The sequence below is a fragment of the Notolepis coatsorum genome (assembly GCF_963971535.1).
Source record: "Notolepis coatsorum genome assembly, contig: SCAFFOLD_2718, whole genome shotgun sequence".
NCBI classification, from domain to species: domain Eukaryota; kingdom Metazoa; phylum Chordata; class Actinopteri; order Aulopiformes; family Paralepididae; genus Notolepis; species Notolepis coatsorum.
In genome coordinates this window covers 1-21,278 of record NW_028173904.1, presented here as the reverse complement: position 1 = coordinate 21,278, position 21,278 = coordinate 1, and the positions used below count along the sequence as shown (strand labels likewise).

The 21,278-nt window shown below is 45.8% G+C and overlaps 1 protein-coding gene across 1 annotated transcript; it reads right to left on the bottom strand.

Annotated features, from left to right (window-relative positions):
- Window positions 1-1,037: 1,037 nt before the first annotated feature.
- Window positions 1,038-17,963, bottom strand: LOC311247663 (phospholipid-transporting ATPase IB-like; the record flags this gene model as incomplete). The annotated part of the gene is made up of 4 exons (XM_084338677.1): window positions 17,861-17,963; window positions 10,026-10,114; window positions 8,666-8,770; window positions 1,038-1,128 (listed from the first exon to the last, which is right to left on the bottom strand). Coding segments are annotated over exons 1-4 (366 nt in total), but the record flags the coding sequence as incomplete, so codon positions are not given.
- Window positions 17,964-21,278: the final 3,315 nt, after the last annotated feature.

Here is a 21,278-nt window from a genome sequence, read left to right as displayed (position 1 = left end):
CCTGTCTTTTTAGTCTACTTTGCAAATAAAAAACTAAAATTAGTTGAAAAAAAAGTTCAATAATTTCACTACACAGCCACTGTGTCCATGGAAACGACTAACGAACACAGCCATAAAGGTACGGTTTCCTCATCTCTTACTTTTCTAAAACTATATAATTTGCATAACTCATAAATGTTCATACAAGCTTAATTTGGTTGTTTGTGAGACTACTGTATGTATACATGCAATTCAAAGTAAATAGTTCCAGTCATAAGGCACTTGGAGCAGAGCTGTTATACTTGGAGGAAGCGTGAGTATCTAAATATAGATGGTGTTACTACTAAGACCTCATTCATAATGGATCCAATCGTCCACATCGTTTAGCTGCATTTCTATAGCGCTCCTGTAGGACCCGAACTGATCCAAGTGCTTTACAACGGAACCACTGTGTACATTTCTCAGTGTGGGTGGTCCCGGTGGGAATAGAACCCCCAACCCTGGTGGTGTCGAACTCGACCCATTCAACAGGGACACGGCCGCTCCTGGTTCTATTGGTCCAGTCTATCCACTGGAGTGTTGGTGTCCCCTTCCTCCCGTTCACGTCGGAGTCAGGAGACTAGGCCATGGGATTTCGGGTGCCGTATATAATGCCCCGCCCACTTCTGCTGTTGTCTTATCCTTTCCTGTAGCTGAACTTCCTGTTAAAGATACTCGCTATAGAGTGGATAGTCCCAAACGGAATAAATAATAGATTAGATTAGATTGTACTTTATTGTCATTATATTAGCATACAATGATATTTTATACATTATACATCTATAAGCCACAAAGCTGTTTTAGCTCATTATCCTCATAACAAAGATATCTAGGAAAAAATAGAACAAGGGGCTTGGATGTTTTTCATTCAAAACTGACGAGACTTTGAAGGCGAATATACCCCTTTCTAAATGTCATCATGACCTCATAGGAAGTTTAACAACTTCCTTGCAGCATCGTCGTTGCCTAGGAAACACAAAGAGAGGCTCTAGAGTGAGATGCTTAGGGAGGAGACTCACGTGACACGGTCTGCTGCACGAGTTGGAGCGCCGACGCTCGAAGGCCGCTTTCCTAAAGACTCTTGTCAACAGATGGGCCCGTTCGTTTAGACTGCAGGACAATGGAGAAGAAAAGGTCACTCCCACCGATCAGATCACACAGGTTCACTTGAGTCATATACTGTAAATATATATATATTATATATATATATAAAGGAATCAATCAAAGGTAGAATCTATCCACAATATTCTTGAACACATCATCGCTGCTGTCGGCCAAGAACGTTGCATCTCCAATGTTGGTTATTTATTATTATTTTAGAATTAGTATTAGAATCTCTTAATTTGTCAAGTCAATTCTTTGCATGTACCAGGAATTTGTGCACCGTATTTAACCCATCCTAACTATTTAGAAGCAGTGGGTGTCCAGTTCTAATACCAGTTGCCTTGATCAAGGGGTATGACAGGAGTATGCGTGTCTTTCATGGTGTGGTAGGAAACCAAAGCACCTGGAGGAAACCCACACACAAACACAGGGAGAACATGCAGACACCACACAGAAAGGCCCCCTGCTGGGGTTTGAACCCAGGACCTTCTTGCTGTGAGGCACCGGTACTAACCACTGCGCCACCGTGCCGCCCCACGTTTGTACTTGAATTGAAAATGCACATGGGTCTCTATATGTCGTGAACATGTTTCATGACCCCAGGGTCCATAAAAACCCATCCTCAGGTCCCAGAAAGCCGACCCTTTCAGAGATGCAGAGGTTTCGCCCGACAGCAATGATTTGAAAAACAGCTTTGTTCTCAAACATATTCAAGCCAAGGACCCCTGGATTGATGTATTTGATACAATCTTGTCCAAGGGACTCCCCAATCCGAGAAGATGTGTTGTTAGACAGTTGAGAACTGTCTCCAGGTGTGTAGATAACAAGAGGAGACAGTGAGGAGACAGAGACACCCTGCCCTCTTTTCTTGATCCTCAATCACAACTATTGCTCCCTTGAGGGGAAAATTCCCCATTTTGCCAGGGACCCCCGCTGGAATCCCACTCTGAGAACCACTGGTATACAGCGTGAATAGGATATTCACAACAAGCTTAGGCCTATTATCAAGTCAAGCTGTTTGTAGATCAGTGATCATGAGAAAGAAGTAAGTGAATAATCCTCTATATCTAGCCAAGACATATCATGTGTCGTTTCACCTTCCTTGAACCTGTGGGACACGTTTAAGTCTAATCAAATCTTAAATGATTTTCTTTCCAGCGCCTCTTGCGTCCCTTGTTTTGAACATGCCGTTTTAGGCGAGTGTAACAACACACCACATTTAAATCAAATGATTTCCTTTGACCCACTCCCACGAGTGAAACACTTACACTCACTTACAAACTGGGACAGTACATTACGCAGGCAGTCTTCCTGGATGCAAAAGCATGGCTAATTGATTAATCAAAGCGACTATAACCACTTGTTTAACAAGCTGAGACTTTAAGTCCTGGCCAAACAGCAGAGAGTACATATGTCATTTCTCCCCAGCGCCTACATAACATTTCAGAAGCCAACTCCATAAAAAGACAAAGCAAAAATCCATTTTCCACAAGATGTCCTCTTTAAAGAGACTCCCACGAATCTGACGGTTCTGGATGGGTTTAAGCGACGACAGGGGTAATGCAATTGCAGGAGTTGATCCCGAACGGGTGCTTTTGAATTCTAGCTAATCCAATAGTAACTCATGATCTGTCCACAGGGTAAACAGACCTCTCTCTCTCTCTCTCTCTCTCTCTCTCTCTCTCTCTCCTCTCTCTCTCTCTCTCTCTCTCTCTCTCTCTCTCTCTCTCTCTCTCTCTCTTCTCTCTCTCTCTCTCTCTCTCTCTCTCTCTCTCTCTCTCTCTCTCTCTCTCATCTCTCTCTCTCTCTCTCTCTCTCTCTCTCTCTCTCTCTCTCTCTCTCTCTCTCTCTCTCTCTCTCTCTCTCTCTCTCTCTCTCTCTCCTCTCTCTCTCTCTCTCTCTCTCTCTCTCTCTCTCTCTCTCTCTCTCTCTCTCTCTCTCTCACTCTCTCTCTCTCTCACTCTCTCTCTCTCTCTCTCTCTCTCTCCACATCCCCCCTTTCCAGAGAAAGACTGGATCCTCTGTTTTTAGACCACACGCCGTCATGGCTCCTCTCCTCCCGTGACAAAAATAACCAAGCCCACACCACATCTTGTTAAAACGCACACATACACACACACACCCACACACTCACTCACTCACTCGCACACGCACACACACACCCTTCCTCTCTCCCAATCTCATCATTCTCATCATTATTATCACTAATAGCTCCCATTAGCTGTCTGGTCTCAGACATGAGCAATGGATCCAGACATCAGCATAGCAGAATTACACTGCCAGGGAAGGGAAGTTTCCCCTGATTCCTGAGAGGAGCAGGGGGGGGACTGGGGGGGAGAGGGGTTTCCCTGGCACCCAGGCAGGGGTTCCAATACCAGCTACAGATGATGTGGACCAAGTCTTCTCAAGGATGCAATTTTCAAGCAGGCGGTTGGGAAATTCTCCTTAAAGTGAAATCTACAGATAATGTGGACCAAGTCTTCTCAAGGATGCAATTTTCAAACAGGCAGTTGGGAAATTCTCTTTAAGAGCTGAAACATGCGGGAAGCTGAACAGACGCAGAACCTCTCCTCAGTTCTGGCGCCCGTGTCATTGTCCACAGTGGATGTGGCTGACGCAGAGCTCTGCTCGCCATTTGCAGAGGGGTAGGGATAAAATCTGCATTGAGGCCAGGACTACATAGGAATACACTGGGAGATTGACTCGCAGCCAGAATCCATTCAAAATCCCTGTGCTTGGGAGCAGCAGGGGGTGTAGAGGTCTAAGCACTGAAGAGGCTGGGTAGTGTAGAGGTCTAAGCACTAGTCTACCACTGCAGAGACCTGGTTCAATTCCTGGCAGCGGTATGTCCGGCTTGTTCAGTCGTCCTACGAACACAAGTGGCAGTGTTCCCCGGGTAGGAAGGAGTGAGTCGTGGTTGTTGCAACAGCGACTCCTACTGGTTGGTCAGGCGCCTGAGGAGACATGTGGTAGTCTACAGTCACCCTCCCCAGACCGACAGTAGTGCAGCATGTGGTAGTCTACAGTCACCCTCCCCAGACCGACAGTAGTGCAGCATGTGGTAGTCTACAGTCACCCTCCCAGACCGACAGTAGTGCAGCATGTGGTAGTCTACAGTCACCCTCCCCAGACCGACAGTAGTGCAGCATGTGGTAGTCTACACCCTCCCCAGACTGACAGTAGTGCAGCATGTGGTAGTCTACACCCTCCCCAGACCGACAGTAGTGCAGCATGTGGTAGTCTACACCCTCCCCAGACTGACAGTAGTGCAGCATGTGGTAGTCTACACCCTCCCCAGACTGACAGTAGTGCAGCATGTGGTAGTCTACACCCTCCCCAGACTGACAGTAGTGCAGCATGTGGTAGTCTACACCCTCCCCAGACTCACAGTAGGGCAGCATGTGGTAGTCTACACCCTCCCCAGACCGACAGTAGGGCAGCATGTGGTAGTCTACACCCTCCCCAGACTCACAGTAGGGCAGCATGTGGTAGTCTACACCCTCCCCAGACCGACAGTAGGGCAGCATGTGGTAGTCTACACCCTCCCCAGACTCACAGTAGGGCAGCATGTGGTAGTCTACACCCTCCCCAGACCGACAGTAGGGCAGCATGTGGTAGTCTACACCCTCCCCAGACTCACAGTAGGGCAGCATGTGGTAGTCTACACCCTCCCCAGACTGACAGTAGGGCAGCATGTGGTAGTCTACACCCTCCCCAGACTGACAGTAGGGCAGCGTAACGACCAGGGGACAATTGGCATAACAACAAAATCCCTATGCTTGGTGTGTCTGCTCTAGTGCCAAAGTTTTCCAACCGTTCTGCATCCATTTCCAGTGGGTTATAAGACCACATAAGATCACTCATACAGTGTATGTTGGTTTAAAAAGAAAAAGCTGCAAAAACTGTAGCGATGCTCTTAAGATTGTAAAACATAATCTATGGCCTGGTCTGCTAAACAGATGATCGAGAGAGTGAATGAATGGCAACACAAATCGTTTGGTAGACAAATAAATAAATAAATAATGTCCACATGTATATGATTGAAGTCCTGCGCTGCCTCGGCCTCCTGTGGTATCTACCGCTTGCGGCCGAGCGAGACCTACGATCCAGAAAGTCCAAGCATGCGTCACATCCGAACCCTTCCTCAGGGACACTTCCTGTCCTCCACCTTTCCCCATCCTCGTCCCAGACCGTCACTAGGAACTACAAATACAGATGTGTGCTTTTCCACTTTCCGCTCTGCTCACTCTCTCTTTACCTCTCCATTCCTCAAATGTTCTGAAGGTAGAGGTCCCTTGGTCCCGCCCCCCCCCCCCCCCCAGGTTTCTGAGCAGGGGTCAGCCCAGGACAGGGCCCTCCCTCAGGGGCAAAGAGCGGTGTCGCCCCCCACCCCCCTCAACTCCAACTCCCATCCCCAAAACCAAACCTCTGACCTTCCAGTACCGAGCTCTGTTCCAAGTCCATTCTAAGAGACAGCCCTGTTGCACACGGACCAGCCGCTACTGTCACTCTAAGCTCATCAAAAGGAGGTACGCCGTTACCATTCCCTCAGATGGACAAACATCAACTATCCTTAAAGGGCCATTTAAGGGGACGGTTTTCTTTTTTTTATCCACTTTTTCTCCCATTTTCTAAAGGGACGGTTTTCAACCTTAATTCTATCAGTGTGTTGTGAGGAGCACATGTGATAGTTGGACACACAAAGACCGGGCGTCTTCTTTGTCTCAAGAGCTCGGCCACACCGCCTCTTTCCCAGAGAAACTCCCGCCTGGTGGCGTCACCCCTAGGCAAGGGTGTAAAGTACTTTAGTAATTGTACTTTGTTACAATACTTAAGTACTGTTTTGGGGGATTTGTACTTTACTCAAGTATTATTAGGTTTGTATACTTGTACTTTTACTCAATTACATTTCAGAGACAAAAAAACATACTTTTTACTCCTTACATTTAAAATGCAGACGTACAAAGTACAAATCTCGCACGCAACTATTTTAATTAGTATATTTGTTTCTCTGGCCAAACTAACGTTAACGTTATTAATCCTGCGGCCGCACTTTATTTAAAAACAGCCAATCAAATCCCCATCAATGGAAAATGAACCCGCCCACACCCATGCTGATTGGTCCTTGTGCAAGACTGGAAAGCGGGGATCTTTGATTAAACACCTGCTATCAGAAGAATAGACAGTCAGGAAAAAAGTTTAAACTTTTACTTTTTAGTAAGTACATTTAAAAATAGAAATGTATTTACTTTTACTCAAGTGTGTTTTTAGCCGGATACTCTGACTTTTACTTGAGTAAGATTTTGAGACGGTACCCATACTTTCACTTCTGGGTACTTTTTACACCCCTGCCCCTAGGAGTGAACTGCGCACACGATCTCCTCAACTATTTCTTCAACTTTCCTCGAGTTGGCCGACCACGGTTGAAAATAATGTGATGAAATAGAGAGGTCTGCTCTCCTCACAGAGTGATGTCATCCGGGCAGAGTTTCTCCGGGGGTGGGGCGGCTTGGGGGGGGGGGCTAATGCAGCCGAGCTCTCGGGCTCTCATTGTTAATAAACATGGTCTGATTTTCTCTCCAGTATTCTACACAATGTGAACAGTTCTAACACGAAACCTATTGACACCACACACACACACACACACACACACACACACACACACACACACTGGGCTAAGTACTCTACGTCACAGCCACAGGAGCACCAAACAGGACAGTCAACACACCAGGTCTCTACAGCAGTGAAAATCCATCCATCCGCTAGAAGACAAACAAAGATGGAGGAAGAGGAGGAAGAAGAGGGGAAGGGGTAGATGAAGACATAAGGAAAGAAACGGCATGATGAAATGATAACAAGGGCAGAAAGGTGGATGGATCCAACAGAAAGGAGAAATAGACCAGAGGGCACTCCAAAAGCCGCAGTGGGTCACACGGGTATAATCCAAGGTCATAGGTCACACACAGAACTCCAGAACAGGTCAAACTCAGGCGCTACCCGTGTGTGTACCGTTATGTGTCTGTGCCCTGAGCCCTGGCTCTATGGGACCTCAGCCTTGGCCCTGCGGAAGGGGCCATCAGGGGGTTAAAAAGGGCACCGTTATGTCTTCATTTAGCAGTTCTCTTGCTGGTTCCTGGTTGTATTATGTACCACTACGCTTTGCTTCATGACACAGCCGGTAAAATGAACATAGGGCAACGGTATGGCATGTCGTTTCATTTGACTTACTCAGAAGCACTTTATAATTACCTAAACAAGAAACCCGGGCCACTTATTTGTCAAACGCTTACCCTGAAGTTGTTGAAATGGTCCCAACTTCTCAACATTTCAATGGAGAGTCTGTCTGTTTATTGGCGGCTGACATCTTGATTTATTTTCACTCTAGGCCACATTCGATTCATCATGGCGGCGCCCAGTAAATAGACAGACCCTCTGAAATATTGAGAGAAGTTGGACCATTTTAACAATTTCTGCGTAATGTTTGACAAATAAGTGGCAATGTAAAATGCTGTAAAATAAAATGACATGACACCCAAGAGATCAAAAGTAAATTTCAGTCCATGTTCACTGTGATATGAAGCGAGCAAAGCGTAGAGGTACAGTATACAGCCGGGAACCAGCAAACAGCTCTCGTGCATTAAAAGCTACTACAAGGAGAATTTTCAACAAGAATATATCATTATATCATTGTCAGGTTAGTTGTGATACCTTGGTACAATTACAGCAAAAAAACAAGACCATTGCTGAGAAACAACTGTTCTCACGATAAGAAGACATTTCTGATGTTAACCCTTTCACTACCACACTGCAGAAGGTTAACCCTTTCACTACCGTCTGTAGTGTGGTCGTGAAAGGGTTAACCTTCTGTATTGTCGCAGTGAAAGGGTTAACCCCTTTGGTAGAGTGGTAGTGAAAGGGTTAAAATGCTGCTTCTTGCCCCGTACCACTTGTGGGTTTGAAGACGCTAGGAGGGAGTTAACCGGCCCTTGCTAACCGTGAATGTGGGGGTCTTTTTGCCGATAAAGCAGGTTTTGTTGGGCGGGGCTCCCGTTGCACCATAACAGCGTTTCAGCAGAACTCCCGTGGCTCCGACCCGGTGGCACACGACAATATCAAATCAAAACAGAGGCTGTCAACATGTTTCCGGTGTAATCCTGCCAAGGTATGGACATTGAATTTACAATGATATATTAATGCTGAGCTCCACCCAGCAGTGCCTTTTGACAGTCACATATGGAATGTACATAAAGTAAAAAGAAAAATGTTAAGGGGAAAAAGAGCTGCAACTTCCAACCACGAGTGCAATGAATATAGATCAAAGTAAACAGTCATGTAAATCCTACAAGGTGAATACATAAATAAATAAAATTCAAAAAGTACAATAAAAAGATAATAATAATAATAATAATAATTAAAAAAGAAAAGTCAGAATAAATGAGAAAGACATGAAGATACATCAACATGATCAACGACACAAAGGAAAACCCAGGCTGAGGAACTCAGGTGAGATCCCATGATGCCTTAAGGCATACAGTATATATACCTGCGGCCGTTGGCGTCTCGCAGCACAGCCGCGCTCGGGTCCACCGCCCGCGCCTCCAGCTCCTGCACCTCCTCCAGGAGAGACTTCTTCACCGTGCGACGCGCTCTGGAACACACACGCGGTTCACGCACACGAAGGACAACGTTTTGCTATGGAAATACATTTGTAAAATAATAGGATTCTTGTGTTTTTTTTTTTACACACAAATGACTAATTACTAGGGATGTCCGATATTATCGGCCTACCAATATTATCGGCCGATATTGGCATTGAAATGTAATATCGGAAATTATCGGTATCGGTATAGAAAATATATATATATATTTTTTTTTCACATTTACCGGTATTTAACTTTTATTTACCCAGGCAAGCAAGTAAGAACAAATTCTTATTTAATTTATTGTCAAAAGTATGCATAATGTTGTGTTAATTCCACGAAAAGAGATATGTAATGTTAATTACCTGAAATTATTCAGTTTTTGGGGGGGGGGGACCCTGCATATATCGATATCGGTTGATATCGGTATTGAAAATTAAGAGTTGGACAATATCGGTATATCGGATATCGGTAAAAAAGCCAATATCGAACATCCCTACTAATTACAAATCTTCACCCCAACAGGAGTGGTATGTTTTAGTTTGGTCAGTTAGCGTTTGGATTTCACATGTTTGTGTGGCATCTAGTGACCACCATTTCCTTTTTTAATTTATTATTATATATATTTTTAAAAGTTGTGTAAAGGCAGCTGGTAGGCCAAACCGTTTCACCAGATTAGGGTCAAAGGGTGCCATTGAGGTTTGAGATAATACAGTACCTGCTGTCAGCTACCGACAGAATAAGTCAAAAACGTTTTTTACATCAAAGAAAAACCGACAATGGATTGATACACATTGTGAATGTGGCATGCTTGTGTTACAGCATTTCACAGCCTGGTTCTGAAACAACAGTGTTGTGAATGTGGTAGGTCATCAACGTTAGCAGCTAACGTTAAGCCCAGCTAACATTGTCAACACTGATAACGTTAGCAACTTACATTATCAGTGTTAGGAACGTAACGTTATGTTAGCAGTGTTATGTGACGTTCACGTGCGAGAACGCTTTGCATCTATGTCCTTACTAAAGATTGCGCAGGGAAGCCATGCCGTTATTAGACTCTGTATCCTGTTTTGTTGTTTGTTTGAGAGATTTATTTTTAGAGCATTTCTGATTCGACGAGCTAGTACAGTAGAGAATGAGAGGACATGTGGCAGAGAGGGGAAATTATACGCTACATAGGTCACAGTCAAAAGCAGGACATTGATGATGACACAGTGCAGTATGTACCGTTATTTTTTTTTCCACATCATGTGTTCTACTCACGCATTCCACGCAAAGTCTTTCAGTAAACAGGCGGCGGGGACCAGGACCAGCCCCAACCAGAAGTACCAGCACCCCATCACGCTGCGAGCCTGAAACATACAAGACATAGCTATCAACACTGCATTACGCTGCGAGCCTGAAACATACAAGACATCAACACTGCATCACGCTGCGAGCCTGAAACATACAAGACATCAACACTGCATCACGCTGCGAGCCTGAAACATACAGAACATCAACACTGCATCACGCTGCGAGCCTGAAACATACAAGACATCAACACTGCATCACGCTGCGAGCCTGAAACATACAAGACATCAACACTGCATCACGCTGCGAGCCTGAAACATACAAGACATCAACACTGCATCACGCTGCGAGCCTGAAACACATAAGACATTAACACTGCATCACGCTGCGAGCCTGAAACACATAAGACATAGCCATCAAGACATGTCTCCCTCTCAGTATTCCTACTGCCTCAATAAAGAAAATAAATACTAAGAGGAATGGGACGCCAAAAGGAATCAATCACATTTGAGCAATATTTATATATAGGGCATTTCATACAAATATGCAACATACATCAAAATAAGGTATTTAAAAGAGGTAAGAAGATCTGTATTCTGTACATTTAAATACATTTAAATGTAAAAATATATACAAATTAGATATATATGGATGGATAGATAGATATTTTTAATCGTCTTTGGCTTCACCATGGTTGCTTGGCTTCACCATGGTTGCTTGGCTTCACCGTGGTTGCTTGGCTTCACCGTGGTTGCAATCAACAAGACAACACAGTACAAACACAGGCACCGTACTGTTACCGTACAGGCACAAAATACATTGGCCCAAAACAGCCCAATACATAGATGGGATGAAAGACTTCTTAAATATGTTCTCGGGGGGCCAGGGGAACTCTATAGCGCCTTCCAGACGGAAGCTTCTCAAACTCACCATGAAGGGGACGCAGAGGATCAGACAATATCTGCTGAGCCTTGTTCCTATACATATAACTCAGACAATTGTCTTTGTGGTTTCCCTATAACTTTACTGGCCATGTTATCCTGAAAGATTAAAGATACAGACAGCATCCACACAACACTGCAAATAAGACCACCTGGTGTCGCCATGATGGACATGTGAGACAGAAACGCTTCACTGACTAACTACAGAACCCCCTCCCCTCTCTGTGTGTGTGTGTGTGTCTCTCTCTCTCTCTCTCTCTCTCTCTCTCTCTCTCTCTCTCTCTCTCTCTCTCTTCTCCAGCTGCAGTCAGCCTCATTGACCTTTCACCCTCACCTTCAGCCCGTCTCCAGGGGTTAATCACACAACTAACTACTGTATCCGAGCTCTTGCACCGCCACCCCCCCCACCGATCCCTCAGATCAGCTGCTATTGGTGGTGCCTAGAACTAGGCTCAAGACTAGGGGAGACACAGCCTCCCCCTCAGTGTACGGGCCGCCCAGACCGTGCAGGCTTTTAAATCACTTTTAAAAACCTACCTGTTCTCCTTCCCCCCCACTTAATCACCACTAGACCCCTGGCCCTTCTATCCTCTTTGTTTTACTGTGTCCTACCTGTTTTTATTACTTTCATTGCTTTACTGTGTTTTTAATCTTATATCTTGCATCATATTATTTTGTTTTTATCAACCTGCCTGTGAAGCACTTTGGTGCCAGCTGCCGCTGCCTGGAAATGTGCTATACAAATAAAATTGACTTGACTTGACTACTGTCTCAATATGTCCGTCTCTCTCCTCCTCCTCCTCCCCACATCTCTCTCCACCTCCTCCACGCATCGATCTCCTCCTCTCCACATCTCTCTCTCCACCTGCTCCACCTCCACACATCTCTCTCTCCACCTCCTCCTCCACACATCTCTCTCTCCACCTCCTCCTCCACACATCTCTCTCTCCACCTCCTCCTCCACACATCTCTCTCTCCACCTCCTCCTCCACACATCTCTCTCTCCACCTCCTCCTCCTCCACATCTCTCTCTCCTCCTCCTCCTCCTCCACATCTCTCTCTCCTCCTCCTCCTCTATACATCTCTCTCCACCTCCTCCACGCATCGATCTCCTCCTCTACATATCTCTCTCTCCACCTGCTCCATCTCCACACATCTCTCTCTCTCCACCTCCACACACCTCTCTCTCTCCACCTGCTCCACCTCCACACATCTCTCTCTCTCCACCTCCTCCTCTACACATCTCTCTCTCCACCTCCTCCTCCGCTATACATCTCTCTCTCTCCACCTCCTCCTCCTCTATACATCTCTCTCTCTCCACCTCCTCCTCCTCTATACAGCTGTCTCTCTCCACCTCCCACCACTCCCTCTGTTTCACTCTTTCGCAAAGACTTATCTCTCTCTGAGTGTCCGTCCCCATCCAGCACCGCTTGGCCCTGCCTGTTACAGTCAAGCTATTAACCCCCTCCTGCACGCCCACACACACACACGCGCACACACACATACACACACACACACACACACACACACTTATTTCTCAACATTTGCCCTTTCCCTATCTGTAAGTGGAGAGTCGGGGCCAACAGTATATTTCATAAGCTTAATTCGTTCTTGTCTGTGGTCGTAAATCCTCTCTTAAGTCCGGGGTCAGGAACCCTCCCGCCTCGCTACCCTGTGACTTCCACAAGGTTGATTATTTTACAGTCAGTATCATGTGTTTCCTGATAGAGGCCCTGTCCTACACAAAGACACTGGACACATGACGACACATTCCGAGCTGGATGAATAAGTCCTTTGCCCAGAGAGTGTGTGTGTGTGTGTGTGTGTGTGTGTGTGTGTGTGTGTGTGTGTGTGTGTGTGTGTGTGTGTGTGTGTGTGTGTGCGTGCGTGCGTGCGTGTGTGTTAAGACCCCCGCAGTCAGGAACTGCAAGTACCCCGCTGACTTAGGATCAAATGCTGCCAGAGACCGTTCTCCTGTGTCTCTGTCTCCCTCTCAGCCTTCATACTGTCTCAATAAAGAACCTTCTCTCCTGTGTCTCCCCTACTCTGTCTCCCTCTCAGCCTTCATACTGTCTCAATAAAGAACCTTCTCTGTTGTGTCTCCCCTACTCTGTCTCCCTCTCAGCCTTCATACTGTCTCAATAAATAACCTTCTCTCCTGTGTCTCCCCTACTCTGTCTCCCTCTCAGCCTCCCTACTGTCTCAATAAAGAACCTTCTCTCCTGTGTCTCCCCTACTCTGTCTCCCTCTCAGCCTCCCTACAGTACTGTATATTTGCATATCTTGTATGTCACAAATGTAACAGTACTGTATACCCTGTATGTCATGTAGTGTCAGAAATGTCATGATATATATCTGTATATCTGTATGACCCCCGTAAATGTACAACCCCCCCCTCCCCCCCTCCTAATGTACAGTTTCCTCCCCCTCGTATGTATATATATATATTTTTTTTTGTAATCCACTTTTTCCTCCTATTTTTTCTGTATTTTTCCTCCCATCCCAATTGAGTCGTTATGCCAATTCCCCCCTCCCCTTCCTGGTCGTTGCGCACATGTGCCCCCCACTGGTCGGTCTAGGGAGCCCTGAAGTCTATCACATGCTTCCTCCGATACATGTGGAGACAGCCAGCAGCCTCTTTTCACCTGGCAGCGAGGACTCTCATTGGGTGAGTGTAACGCGTGGGAGGTCACACTACCTTCACCATTTCCCTCCCTCGCTGTGCAGGCGCCCTGACCGACCTGTAGGAGTCGCTGTTTACAACGACCAGATTACCACCCACCGGCTTCCCTCCCGCTGACACTGCCAATTGTGCCAGTATGACGACCGGCAAAGCCGGAGGCACCGCTGACAGCCGGATTCGATACCAGTGTCTCTGCGGTGGTAGACAGACGCTTAGTCCGCTGTGCTACCCGGCCGCCCCATATGTATATATTTTCTGTTCGGATTTTCTGTTAGGATAACAGTACTGTATATTTGCATATCTTGTATGTCACAAATTTAACAGGACTGTATACCTGTATGTCAGAAATGACAAGATATATATCTGTATGTTGCGTATGTCATTAATGTCATTATGAATTGAAAATGGGGGACCCTGATGTAAACAAGACGAAAGTCTTTCATCCCCTTAACAATTGTGTGTATTGAGCCGTACTGTATTGTACCCATTCTGCAATCTGTTAATAAAGTTTTCAATCAATCAATCAAAACTGTCTCAATAAAGACCCTTCTCTCCTGTGTCTCCCCTACTCTGTCTCCCTCTCAGCCTCCCTACTACTGTCTCAATAAAGACCCTTCTCTCCTGTGTCTCCCCTACTCTGTCTCCCTCTCAGCCTTCCTACTGTCTCAATAAAGAACCTTCTCTCCTGTGTCTCCCCTACTCTGTCTCCCTCTCAGCCTTCCTACTGTCTCAATAAAGAACCTTCTCTCCTGTGTCTCCCCTACTCTGTCTCCCTCTCAGCCTTCCTACTGTCTCAATAAAGAACCTTCTCTCCTGTGTCTCCCCTACTCTGTCTCCCTCTCAGCCTTCCTACTGTCTCAATAAAGAACCTTCTCTCCTGTGTCTCCCCTACTCTGTCTCCCTCTCAGCCTTCCTACTGTCTCAATAAAGAACCTTCTCTCCTGTGTCTCCCCTACTCTGTCTCCCTCTCAGCCTTCCTACTGTCTCAATAAAGAACCTTCTCTCCTGTGTCTCCCCTACTCTGTCTCCCTCTCAGCCTTCCTACTGTCTCAATAAAGAACCTTCTCTCCTGTGTCTCCCTACTCTGTCTCCCTCTCAATCTTCCTACAGTACTATCTCAATAAAGAAAAAATAAATACTAAGGGGAGTGGATTGCCCACTCTCGTTAAAAAAAGGAAATGGAATAGTTCCTGTCAGACAGCTGAGCAAGTCTCAAACTCATAACACTTTTCATACAATGGTCCAGATGACAACATACATGCTCAGCTGATAGAGTTGTGCCCTTCCTGATGGCTTGTCGTACAGAACTTGTAAGTCGCTTTGGATAAAAGCGTCAGCTAAATGACTAAATGTAAATGTAAATGTAAATACCTCAGTTTCTACAGGCCAGAAAGACTGAGCCATATTATTCTGTCAAACACCTCAACATCTCCTATTGGTGCGAATGGAACTCATAGCCGACCAATGCCTGCGCCTTTTGAAAACCACATGACGGCATTACAGGAAACTCTAGCCAGTTGAATCGTCTCTCTTCGTGAAAAGTCTTTGTTCTAGAACTATGGTCCAGGGGTTAGTCGGTGAGGCCAGAGAAGTAGTCAGGCTCTGCTGATATTATTCACAAGGGACGTCTCTCTGAACTGAATCACAGCACCATGAGGAAACAGTCTCAGGGACAGCAGCTGGAAACACAACCGATAGACACCAGACGTTCAGACGGCAACATACAGATTGTCTGTCCGTGACAAAACACTGACGTTAAGAGACAGACTATCCCATCTGAGATTAACATCTATACCGGCTCGTACATTTACTTCATGGATACAGTCCCGTACACAGAGAAACCTGTTGTATAACCATGAAAACGTATACAATACAGTCTCGTTTTTTCATCTGACACACACACACACACTCGATTGACCTTTGACCCCCACGAGTGGGCCTTAATGGAGGCATGCCGTCACACACACACACACACAGACAAGACAGACAAGACAGACAGACAGACAGACAGACAGACAGACAGACAGACAGACAGACAGACAGACAGACAGACAGACAGACAGACAGACAGACAGACAGACAGACAGACAGACAGACAGACAGACAGACAGACAGACAGACAGACAGACAGACAGACAGACAGACAGACAGACAGACAGACAGACAGACAGACAGACAGACAGACAGACAGACAGACAGACAGACAGACAGACAGACAGACAGACAGACAGACAGACAGACAGACAGACAGACAGACAGACAGACAGACAGACAGACAGACAGACAGACAGACAGACAGACAGACAGACAGACAGACAGACAGACAGACAGACAGACAGACAGACAGACAGACAGACAGACAGACAGACAGACAGACAGACAGACAGACAGACAGACAGACAGACAGACAGACAGACAGACAGACAGACAGACAGACAGACAGACAGACAGACAGACAGACAGACAGACAGACAGACAGACAGACAGACAGACAGACAGACAGACAGACAGACAGACAGACAGACAGACAGACAGACAGACAGACAGACAGACAGACAGACAGACAGACAGACAGACAGACAGACAGACAGACAGACAGACAGACAGACAGACAGACAGACAGACAGACAGACAGACAGACAGACAGACAGACAGACAGACAGACAGACAGACAGACAGACAGACAGACAGACAGACAGACAGACAGACAGACAGACAGACAGACAGACAGACAGACAGACAGACAGACAGACAGACAGACAGACAGACAGACAGACAGACAGACAGACAGACAGACAGACAGACAGACAGACAGACAGACAGACAGACAGACAGACAGACAGACAGACAGACAGACAGACAGACAGACAGACAGACAGACAGACAGACAGACAGACAGACAGACAGACAGACAGACAGACAGACAGACAGACAGACAGACAGACAGACAGACAGACAGACAGACAGATAGATAGATAGATAGATAGATAGATAGATAGATAGATAGATAGATAGATAGATAGATAGATAGATAGATAGATAGAGACAGCCTATTGGTCTCTGCCACTCGACAAACAAGCACAAGTCACACAGAACACCGTATCCATTTCACATAGCTACATTTATGCTCAGCATAAATACACAGACCCCTCGCAGCAAGACATAGTTGGACTCTTCCATCCCCCCGGTGGGACAGATGGGGAGTATAGATAGAGCGGGAGCGAGGGAACAGGAGAGCGGTAACGGGGGCTGTTAAGAGAGATAGAGAGGAGGTGGATGGAGGGGTGGCGGCGGAGGTGGAGGAAGGGGGGGGGGGGGTTGAAGCTGAGTGTCTCTGTCCATTTCCCAGTTGGACTGAGCAGCTGCGGAGTTATTTGACCGCATTCCTGATTTCTGACACAAATTGAATTAATGGGCTGAGGGGAGTCGAGACGGCCCCAGTCTCCTCCTCCTCCTCCTCCTCCTCCTCCCTCTTACTCCTCTCCCCCAGCACCCCCCCCCCCCCCCCCCCCCAATCATTTTAAAATGGGACCCTCAATCAAGGGGGTCTCCCATGCAGTGTCTCACTCACCCACCCACTACACACCACCCCACCCCCTGCCCACCCTCCAGAGTCAACACCTCCACAGCGGGCCGTAAAAGCCTGGAGCTCGGTGTCGACGCAGCAGGTGCGAGGAGCCTGGAGAGCCGGGCTGCCGGGGCATAAATCTCCCCAGGGCTCCAGCCGTGCTGACATGGAACACCCAGGAGGAGCGTCACACAGGCGCCAGGTACCGCTGGCATGCTGGGAGGGGGCGGGGCCACGTGGGCGACAGAGAGAGCGGAGAATAGAGATGATGAGGTGGGGCTTTGTTAACCCCATAGAATTAGCATTTACAGAAAAGTCACGAACTGTCCAAAATGACCACCGTAGAGTATTTCTTTGACGTTGGGTTCGGTGCTGGAGATGCAGGGATCGCCATGGGGGAAAAACAATCATTTGCATGAATGTTCCAGTGGACGTTTCCAACATTCGTGCACCGTCGTCCACACATCGTTTCCATGACATTCAACATCAAACATCAAATTCTGCAGAAGCCATCTTAGGTGAACCAATGGTAACCAACATTACCCCCCACCCCAAAAACCCTGCGGTTCCTTAAATGATTGACAAGTGTTTATGGTGGGGGGGGGGGACTTGCCTGGCCCCGCATGTCGGGAGCGATGGGGATCGATGGCCACATGGCTGAGTAGACGGCAAAGAAGAGCATCCAGAGGATCATACTGCCCCACACGGCCAGGTGAGAGAACTACAGCAGAGAGAGAGAGAGAGAGAGAGAGAGAGAGAGAGAGAGAGAGAGAGAGAGAGAGAGAGAGAGAGAGAGAGAGAGAGAGAGAGAGGAGAGAGAAAGAAGGAGAGAGAGAGAGGAGAGAGAGAGAGAGAGAGAGAGCGAGAGAGCGAGAGAAGGGGAGAGAAAAAGGAACAGAAAGAGAGTGAGAAGGGAAGAGTTCGAAGAAAGGGAGAAAGAAGAGACAAATTAGAGAAAGGAGATAGAGAGAAAGAAAAAAAAGAGAGAAGGGGAGAGAGAGAAAAGAGAGATAGAGAGAAAGAGAGGCAGAAAGAAAGAAAGAAAAAATAGAAGGGGAGAGAGGGAGAGAGAGAGAGAGAGAAAGAAAGAAAGAAAAAAAGAGGGAGAGGGAGAGAGACAGACAGAAAGTGAGAGAGAGAAGGGAGAGAGAAACACAAAACAAACATAATTGCTATCTGTCTCTAAACCCTGAATACAAATCTATTTACTGTTAACAGAGCATGTAGACAGATCCTGACCAACATGACCACAGTCTGTTGCCACAGAGAAAAAGACAGACGAAACAAGAAGCAGGAGAGAATCTGTGCAGGTCACTGCAATGACAGGTGAGACAGAGACACACTTCCTCTCACAATGAGACAAAATGTAATAGTATTAGAGTGGAACACTTTGATTTGTTAACCCCGAACTTAAGAAAAAAAAAGCTACAGATTCTACTAGGAGAGAGACATGCAGCTAGAAGAACAACATGTGACATGTCATGTAATTATAAACAACATCACTGAATGTGATGGTAATTATCTTGACCCCTTTTCTTACTCTCTGCATTGCTTTTATTGTGTAAATGTTATGCTCATTTTATGCTTATGTCTATTTCATGTCCATTTTAGGTCTACATTACTGCTGTGAAGCACTCTGGGCTGCAATTCTGGTATGAACATACATAAAAACATACAAATACATTATTATCATCTTAACACTGTCGTTGCTTTGGCAGCACTGTGACTTTAACAATACACGGCACTGTGACTAGCGTGGAGTTATAATAGAGTAGTAACTAAAGTAGTAAATAGAGTAGTAAATACAACAGTAAATATAGTTAATAGAGTGGTTAGAAATGTTAGAAATGTTAACAGAGTAGTTCATAGAGTAAGGAAGCCCCTACTGCAGCCAGACATCTCTGACTGACAAGAGAATGAAGAGGAACTGATTGTTTTCATTGTTATTGTTTTTCAGCTTGTTTTTATAGCCAAATATTTCGAACCCAATTTACTGTAGTTTCTGTAATTGTATTTACTTTTGTAAACATGTTGTATTTAGTGTTTTCTTTTCCTCATTGAAAATAATTTCTAGTTTCTATCTCATTGTCGTTACATGCTTTGGGCAATACTGTTGTTGCGACGTTCAGCCCAATCAAACATGTTGAATTGAATCAAATTGGAAAATGTTATTGAGAGAGAGAGAGAGAGAGAGAGAGAGAGAGAGAGAGAGAGAGAGAGAGAGAGAGAGAGAGAGAGAGAGAGAGAGAGAGAGAGAGAGAGAGAGAGAGAGAGAGAGAGAGAGAGAGAGAGAGAGAGAGAGAGAGAGAGAGAGAGAGCGAGAGAGAGAGAGAGACAGACAAAGACACTGGACTCCCTCCTCCCCTCTCTCTCTCTTCTCCTCCTCTCTCTCTCTCCATGTCTCTGACCTGCAGTAAGGGGACCCTGGGTGAATTCTTGCGGGACCTTGCTTCATTACCGGGGAGTTGCTGCTGCTGTGTGGACAGCTGAACGGATGGGGAGTGTCAACACCCCTCCACCCCTAAACCCCCCCCCCCACACACACACACACACTCTCAAACAGTCAGGCCGTGTGGTCAGTGCAACACATGGCAGTGGGCAAGGGGGCTGGGGAGGTACATTGTCTCCTTGTGCCGTATTGTAGCTATAGTGACAGATAGCTAGCGATTGGTCTTATTCACACGACCACCACGCTGGTTAATGGGTTCACTTCAAGATTTCACTATAAAAATACCACTTCAAGAACCGCAATAGACAAAAAAACAAAGGTTGTGCGGCCAGGTAGGAGCGGATCACGCACACATATTTTGGAAGTGTCAAAAGATAAGAGAGTATTGGGAAGGATTATGGGAAGTATTAAAGGGGTTATTGGGTTATGAAGTGAACCTAATGCCTGCCTGGTGCTATATCTGGGGAATCTGATACAGGAAAACATACAAGGATAAAGATACTACTTGTAGCCAGTGAGAAAACCATAACAAGGTGGATCCACCAACAAAAGAACAGTGGCTGGGTGTAGAGGAAATATATGACATGGAAAGATTTACACACATATGAGAATGGGTTGAATATAAGTGAACGACACCACAGACTATGGAATCAAAACATGATGTCACATAATAAATAAAAAGAAAGCTCATGTCACCATGTCACTGTATTGTTTTGCTTTTGTCTTTTGTTTGTTTTTGTTGCATGCTTGTTTTGGTACAGGACAAGCTTTGTGGACCTTTAATTGTAATTGACTGAACAAGTGTTTGTTCTGCATTATACTTTATTATTTATACTGTTGATGCTGGAGGAGTTGTGCTCGAATGAGATGCGTAGCATCATAACACAGGAGTCAACGTGGTTCTCCTGGTCGTCCCGCCCCGGCCCTGTCTCCATTAAAGATGATACCTAGGATGTTTAGGACAAGCCAATACAGCCACGCCCACTTGTGTCCTGCTCCGACAGCTGTCAATCAGGGTGGGATCTCTTATCAATGTTGTCAGTGGTCGTCACCTGTTGGCCAAACTGCAACGATGGAACCTGTAGTAATCTTCACCTAAAAGGTTGTTAGTAATGCTGTCAGGCAATAAAAAAACTTTATCTAATTAATTACAGGATTTGTAATTAATTTATCGCATTTTAATCGCATAACCATTTTAGGCCTGATATTCTATATTCTATAATCATATTTCAAATTGCATGTGTCTGGATGGCAGAATTCAGTACTGTATCTACAAAACCTTCTGTTTAATCATCTTCCCTTTATTCATTTGCTTAGATTTTTCAGGTCTGGTCAATTTTAGCATGGTGTTGTTCACAGTCAAAGATTAAATATATTTTTTTTAATTGAATTGATATTCTCATTTGGTTCATTACAATTGACTCAAGCCTAGTAACAGACACAGTATTTCTGACACTGGGAATACATTCCCTGAGATCCATAGATGTCCCTAGAATCAGATACCAAGAACATGCAAATAAGCAATTTAAAAAAAAAAAATCTGTAAATGTTTATTCTACGTTCTTATGGAATGAATGAGATT